Source organism: Lipotes vexillifer, unplaced genomic scaffold, assembly GCF_000442215.2.
Source record: "Lipotes vexillifer unplaced genomic scaffold, Lipotes_vexillifer_v1.1 scaffold611, whole genome shotgun sequence".
Classification (NCBI taxonomy): Eukaryota; Metazoa; Chordata; class Mammalia; order Artiodactyla; family Lipotidae; genus Lipotes; species Lipotes vexillifer.
Window position 1 is genome coordinate 1,978,380 of NW_006785619.1, and position 7,605 is coordinate 1,985,984.

The 7,605-nt window shown below is 49.9% G+C and overlaps 1 protein-coding gene across 1 annotated transcript in view; it reads right to left on the bottom strand.

Moving 5' to 3' along the window:
• Positions 1-6,628: 6,628 nt before the first annotated feature.
• Positions 6,629-7,605, bottom strand: part of PIK3R5 (phosphoinositide-3-kinase regulatory subunit 5) — a 28,244-nt gene continuing 27,267 nt past the window's right edge. The window contains exons 16-18 of the mRNA XM_007457832.1: positions 7,480-7,562; positions 6,880-6,992; positions 6,629-6,776 (exon numbers count right to left, since the gene is read on the bottom strand). Of these exons, the coding sequence (XP_007457894.1) occupies positions 6,629-6,776; positions 6,880-6,992; positions 7,480-7,562 (344 nt within the window). The remainder of the gene's footprint in view (positions 6,777-6,879; positions 6,993-7,479; positions 7,563-7,605) is intronic.

Sequence of the window (7,605 nt, forward strand, 5' to 3'; positions counted from 1 at the left end):
CGTAAGCACGTGGACAGTGCTGGGCCCGTGCACGATAAGTGTTTGCTAGTATCTCGGTTTGTGCTACCTTGATGTTCAGGGGAGATTAGCTGGTCAGGCTGCAGTGACTCCGAGGCTTGGCCTCCAGCTCTAAATTTCTGAGATTCCCCGGATGGGTCCTGTTTCTTCCCACTCGCCGTGCAGAGAGGGGCATACGCGTGTGGCTGCCGTGACCACAGCCGCCTCTCCAGGGACCACATGCTCAGAATTGCCAGGTATTATGGACTAAATGTCTGTGTCCTCCCCAGATTCGTATGTTGAACCCCCAATGTGATGGTGTTAGGACCTCTGGGAGGTAATTAGGTTTTGATGAGGTCCTGAGGGTGGGGACCCCATGATGGGATCAGCGTCTTTTATAAGAAGAGGAAGAGACACCAGAGCCTCCTCTCTCCACCTTGTGAAGACACAGTGAGAGACGGCCGTCTGCAACCCAGGAAGAGAGCTCTCACTAGACACTAAACCTGGCAGCACCTTGACCCCGGACTTCCCAGCCTCCAGAATTATGAGAAGTAAATGTCTGTTGTTTAAACCACCCACTCTATGGTATTTTGTTATAGCAGCCCAAGCTGACTGAGATCCTGGGGGCTGTGGACTGGCCCAGGACACACGTGTGCCTGGTGCCCGGGACAGAAAGAAATAAAGGGCACAGATGGGGATAGCCTGCCAGCTGCCTGTCTTTGCTCCAGGGGGATGGGGTGGGCACTCCTTCCCAGGGGAGCCGGCTCCCTTTACCCTGATTTGCTGGTTAGGGTTAGGGGAGTGAAAAGAGGGATTCAGAGACTTGGGTAAAGGAGGGAGTAGTTTCTTCCCCAAGGAAACCAAGAATCCCTCTCCCCAGGGCGGCGGCGGCTATCCTCCCAGTGCGCGAGGGTGGGGTGGGCGTGGCAGTGGGGGAAGGGAAGTCTGAAGCCTCAGGGCAGGTGCCAAGCAGTCCAGGTCCACACACGTCTCCCGTGTGGGTGAAGCTGCAGGGGCTGGAAAACTCTCTGATGCCTCTGCTTTGAGCAGACTGAGGCGGCTCTAAGCATTCCTTGACACAGGGGTTGTGGGAGAGCCATCCCTCTGGAGGAGGCGTGACTTGGATGTCAGGGACCATAGGAAGAGGTCTGAGGAGGGTACCAGACCACTATGGCCTGGGCCCCAGAGGAAGCTGCCAAATTGACAAATCAGACTTCGTTAAAATTAAGACCATCTGCTCTGCAAAAGGCACTGTTAAGAGAATGAAAACACAAGCCATAGATTGGCAGAAAATATTCGCAAAACGCATATCCGATAAAGGACTGGTATCCAAAATATACAAAAAACTCTTAAAATTCAACAATAAGGAAACAACCCAATTAAAACATAGGCAAAACCACACCGTTGAAAGCAATTATACTCCAATAAAGATGTTAAAAAGAAAAAGAGGGCAAAAGATCTGAACAGACACCTCACCAAAGAAAATATACATATGGCAAATAAACACATGAAAAGACGCTCAACATCATAGTCTTTAGGGGACTGCAAGCTAAAACAGCAATGAGGGGCTTCCCTGGTGGCGCAGTGGTTGAGAGTCTGCCTGCTGATGCAGGGGACACGGGTTCGTGCCCCGGTCCGGGAATATCCCACATGCCGCGGAGCGGCTGGGCCCGTGAGCCATGGCCGCTGAGCCTGCGCGTCCAGAGCCTGTGCTCCGCAATGGGAGAGGCCACAGCAGTGAGAGGCCCGCGTACCGCAAAGAAAAAAACAAAAAAAAAACAAAAAACAAAAACAAAAAAACCCACAATGAGATATCACTACACAACCATTAGAGTAGATAAAACCCATAGCACCGACAATACCTAATGCTACTAAGGATGTGGAGCTACAGGAACGCTCATTCATTGCTGGTGAGAATGAAAAAAGGGCCCAGCCACATTGGAAGAGAGTTTGGCATTTAGAAAACAAAACAAAACAGAAAAACCCAAATATATTTGTACCATACGATCAAGCAATCGTGCTCCTTGGTATTTACCCAAATGAGTTGAAAACGTACATACGTCCAAACAAAAACCAGCACACAAATGTTTATGGCAGTTTTATTAAGAATTGCCAAAAAATGGTATCAATCAAGATGTCCTTCAGTAGGTGAACGAATAAACAAACTGTGGTACATCAATAAAATGAAACATTCGGCAAACAAAAAGAAATGAGCTATGAAACCACGAAGACATGGAGGAATCGTCAATGCATATTGCTAAGTGAAAGAAGCCAATCTGAAAAAGCTACATACTGTATGGCTCCAACTATATGATATTCTGGAAAATTTGTAACTATGGAGACAGTAAAAAGACGATTGGTTGCCAGTCTACTTAAGAAAATAATGGCTTCAATTTCTTTAATTATATTAGCCTATTTGGGGTATCCACTTCTTCTGTCAGATGGGCACACTGTATTTTTGAGAAATTTCTCCGTTTTATCCAAATTACCAAATGTATTGGTAAATCTATAATATCCCTTTATTACCCTTTTAGTGTGTATAGGACCTGTAGAGATGTCTTCTTTTTCATTCATGATATTGATAATTTGTTCTCTCTCTCTCATCAGTCTTGCTAGGGGGTTTTCAATTAGTATGTTGGTTTTCTAATTCATAGATTTCTGCTATTACACTTATTTCCTTCCTTCTACTTTCTTTAGGATTGATCTACTATTCTTTCTCTAGCTTTCTGAGATGTAAATGTAAATAACTGATTTTTAGCTTTTGCTCTATTATAAGATATGCTTTTTTTTTTTGCAGTATGCGGGCCTCTCACCGTTGTGGCCTCTCCTGTTGCGGAGCACAGGCTCCGGACGCGCAGGCTTGGCGGCCATGGCTCACGGGCCCAGCTGCTCCGCGGCATGTGGGATCTTCCCGGACCGGGGCACGAACCCGTGTCCCCTGCATCGGCAGGTGGACTCTCAACCACTGCGCCACCGGGGAAGCCCCAGATATGCTTTTTTATGGCAATAAATTTTCTCCTAATATTGCTTAAGCATCCTGAGAGTTTCAATAACATATACTCATTATTAACCACTTCAATATATTTTCTAGTTTCCACTTTTCTTTCTTTCTTGACCCCTGGATTATTTAGAGATGTAGTGCCTGATTTACAAGCAGTTGGGATTTTCTAGTAAAATTTACCTTATTGATAGTTTAGTTTCAATGTAGTCAGGGAATATACTCAGTTTGATTTCAATCATTTGAAATTTGATATTCTACTCATACTTGAAAACAATGTGAATTCTATTGTTGTTGAGCACAGTGTTCTATTTCAATGAAATCGAATTTGTTAATTGTGTTGTCCAGATCGTATATAACTCTACTGATTTTTTTTTGTCTATTTGTTCTATCAGCTACTGAGAGAAATGTGTTAAAGACCTTCACTATGGTTGTGGAGATGTTAATTCTGTCAATTTTTGCTTTATAGTTTAAATTTATAAAATGTCCCTCTTTATCTTCTGTAATGCTTCTGGCGTTAAAATATTTGTCTGATATTGGTGTAACAACACCACCTTTTGGGGACACGTTTGCGTGGTGTTATCCTTTCCATCCTTTTGTTTTCAGCCTTTCTGTGTTCTTACATTTAAAGCATTTCTCTTGTGAGCACTGTATAATTTTTTAAAAATCATTTAACAATTGTAGGTATAGAATTCTAAGTTGACAGGTTTTGTTTTTTTTCTTTTCAGCACTTTAAATATGTCATTTCATTGTATTCTGGCTTCCACTGTTTCCACAGAGAAGGGAGCTCTCAGTTTAGTTGTTGCTCCTTTGAAGACTAAGTGTATTTTTTTCCTCTGGCTGTTTTTAAGATTTTTCTCATTACCTTTTTTCCCTCAGAAGTTTGACAAGGAGGTCAAACCTCTCTCTCTCTCTCTGTGTGTGTGTGTGTGTGTGTGTGTGTGTGTGTGTGTGTGTGTGTGTTTAAAGTAAACTCCAGACTTTATTGGGATTTCAGCCGTTTTTCCATTAAGATTCTCTGTTTCAGGATCCCACATTGCACTTAGTTTTCAGGTTTCCTCGGTCTCCTTCAGTCTGTGAATTTTTCAGTCCTTCCTTGTATTTCATGACACTGGAGTGAGTACTGGTCAGGTTATCCTGTAGAATGTCCCCAAATCTGGGTTTGTCTGGCATTTTCCTCATTATTAGTCTTGGGTCATAGGGTTTTGGAAAGAATATCAGAGGTGAAGTGCTCTTCTCATGTACTTTTATTTTTCTCTTGTGTGAGGTTTGCTGAGCTTATTGACTCTGTGGGCTGATGTCCTTCATCGATTTTGGCCAACTGACTGTTGGCAGAAGAGATACTGTGCCAGTTCCAGGCTCAGGCCCTAGGAGGCATCACATGTCTCTGCTTACCCCTCCTATGCTAACATGCTGACCCAAGGTACCCGAGGAACCCATAGAGCAGACCTGAACCCAACCTGCAGCTTGGAGCCAAGCCACTCTGAGCCCCACCTTGATCCCCAGATGTCCTGTAGCTGTACGAGCAAGAATAAATGATCACAGCTGTAGTCCGTCGAGCATTCGGTGTGCTTTCCTGTTCGCAACGGCTAGCTGACACAGAGCTGAAGCCTCCCACGGTTCCTTCTTCCCCCGTCTCATGTGGTTGTGCTGGAAGCCTGGTACTTACCTATTTCTCCCAGGTCACAGGTGTCCTCCACCATCCCTTCACCCCCTTTTCTCTCCCTCCCTATGAGCCAAGTCTAATAACAGCCCCAGGTCCAGAGGGTCAGCAAGGATCTCGCTTCCCTTCCTTTCGGCAGCACGATGAGGCTTACGCAGAAAATTTCGGCACAAGTGTATTTTTGATAGAGAGGAAAATTACAAAAAGATAAACAAAACAACCCCCCAAGAATCTTATTTCCACTCTATGTGAAGTGATTTACGTGAACTAGCCAACTAGCAGGAAAATAACTGTAAGTCATTAAATCCAGGAGGAATCAAGTTTTATTAGACAATAATATTAAATTCCACTGGTCTATTCTTGAACAGCTGTCAATCATGAACGTCTGTCAATAGTAGCACAACCAGCTCACACAACAAAAAATATTGAAGGTATATTGCCAACCACTGTCTGGCGCCTGAAGCAAGGACAGATGGCCTTGACAGCAGAAGGGTGACCGACCATATGCGGTCAGAGACGCTCTGTCCACTGCTCTCAAGTCCTGAGTACTCTGGGCTGGGCTTTCGTGGGCTCCTGGAAGCCCAGAACCTTTGGAGCAGATGAAGCCGGAGCAGGACGGGAAGGAGGGGTTCTGTGCGGAATACAATTGTCTCGCTTCCGTGGTTACTTTCTCCACCTCTACGAGTCCAAATCCCGGGCCCAGGCCCGCCCTCCGCCTACCATCCTAGCCCACATCAGCTTCCAGCTTCTCAAACCACGGCAACCCGGTAGTTAAAAATTTGGGCTCTCATGTTGTATCAGCCGTTTTCCCCTCAGCTATCCATCCTCTTCCCCTCTGGGAACTTGCCCAGGCGCAATGGTGCCAGTGAACTCTGGGGCTGGAAGATTTCACACACAGGGGAGTGAGATGGGAAGTGGGGCACAGGGGCCAACCTGGGAGACGAGGAGGTGAAGGCATGTGTGCAACCCTCCTCTCACCCTGGCGAAGGCAATTCTTCCTTCAGAGGGCTCCTTACCCCCTCGGTCTGGGTCCTGCCCCGTCAGTGAATTGGAAAGGAGGGAATGAAGAGCATCGCGAGAGCAGCGAGAGCATCCCCTCCCCACCCGCTGCCCGACACGCGAGTCAGGGCTTCAGAGGTGACGCCGCTGATCTTTACTGAGCACCTGCTATGAGCCTGCGGCTGAGCCAGGCGCTTTGCAGACAATTTTGTCTCAGCCTTTTAAGGAGGTCTTATATCCCCCCATCTTCGTGCTCAGGAAAGGGAGGCTCAAAGAAGCTAATTCACTCCCTTCTGGTCATTTAGCTAGAAGGTAACTGAGCCGCCACTGAATCTAAGCCCGTCCTGTCTCCCAAGGATCTCAATCCGGAAAGAGGCTCCAGAGAGAGACAAAGGGTGTGTGCGTGTGTGCGTGTTTGCGTGCCTGTGTGCACGTGTGTGTGTGTGTGTGTGTGTATGTGTGAGACAGAGAGGGGCGTGGGATGGGGGCGACGGCACTGAGGTCAGAAGAGTCGCATCTACGTTTCTGCCACCTGAACCCCTGAGTAGGGGGACTGAAATTCCAGACTCCAAGGGCTCCCCAGGTCCCTGACAAAGTAAGGGGTGGGCCTGGCCAAGGGCCGGGGGAGGAGGCCTAAACCACACCCCAGAGCGCCAGAGCCTCAGCTCTTTCTTCTAGAAAGGATGCTAGACGGCACGAGGCCGGGCCTTCGGAGGCCAGCCCGCCCGCCCATCCTTCCTACCTGAGGGATCTGAGGGGCTGCAGGGCCAGGCGCCTGTTTCTTTCCCAAACAGAGCCCGGAGGCGCCATCAACCCCCTAGCCCCTGCCCCCTGCCTGCTGCAGGGCCCACAGCAGGACCCTGACCCAGCACAGGGTCATCCAGTTCTCCACGGGGAGCGAGGCCCTCCAAGAGGGAGGGGGCTCCGAGGAGGCTGCCCCCGGGCTTGCTGTCCAGGCTGCTGCCGGGCCGCTAGGGCAGAGCTCCACTGAAAGTCATGATGGGCAGACACAGCAGGGAGCAGAGGTCGGGTGCAGCCTGCGCCTGCAGGTAGGAGGGCCTCTGGGGTGGGGGGCAGAGGCTGCTCTTCTCTGGCTTGTAGCAGGGTGAGACCTCACACCTGTGGGGAAGGGCAGGTGTCAGGGCAGGCCTCCCACCCCTCCAGCTCCCTCCAGGCCTCTGGGTGGGCGCTGAAGCAGAGCTGGGGGCCCCCGCTTTCCTACCTGACCACACTCTGCAAGATCTTCCTCTCGTCCTGGTCCAGGCACACGACAAAGGGGCAGCCGTTAGAGCCGACAATCTGCACCTTGTCCACTTTGATCTGCGACGTGCTAATCTAGAAGGAAGGCCCGGGTCACCCGGGAGCCCTGGACCCAGAGCTGCCGGCCCTCGGCAGCTTCCTCCCTTGGAACCGCCCGACTGGGTCCAGAGGGTGGGGCAGGAGCTCGGCTGCCAGCTCTCCAGGCGCGATGGGCGTGCAGGGGACTGGTCCCTCCATCGGGCCCTGCTTCCTCCCCAGCCTCTGCCCTTTCTTGAGTCTGGAAGGAGCAAGTGTCCTGGGACGAGAAACCCCACTGTCCTCACCGTGACAGCCCGGGTTCCCTGACACAGAGGCCACTCCGCCTTGGGCTCGGGGCTGCCCTGGAGGCCACCACGGAGCCCCAGAGGTGTGCACACCCTTCACCCGCCTCTCCTCCCACCCACAGGCCCCAACGCAGCCCTTGGACACCCCCCCATACACACGCACACACACGCACACGCAGGCACACACACGCCCAGTAAGTCTCCCGAGGGGACAACAGAGAGGAGAGGAAAGCTCTTACCTGGTTGAAGCCCTTCTTGGATTTAGGGTTCTGCCTTTTCACCACTTCTGTCAGGTTTAGCGTCAGGGCCTCCGTGCTGGAGTCTGAAGGGCAAGGGTGGCTCAGGCCAGGCTCAGGAACCCACCC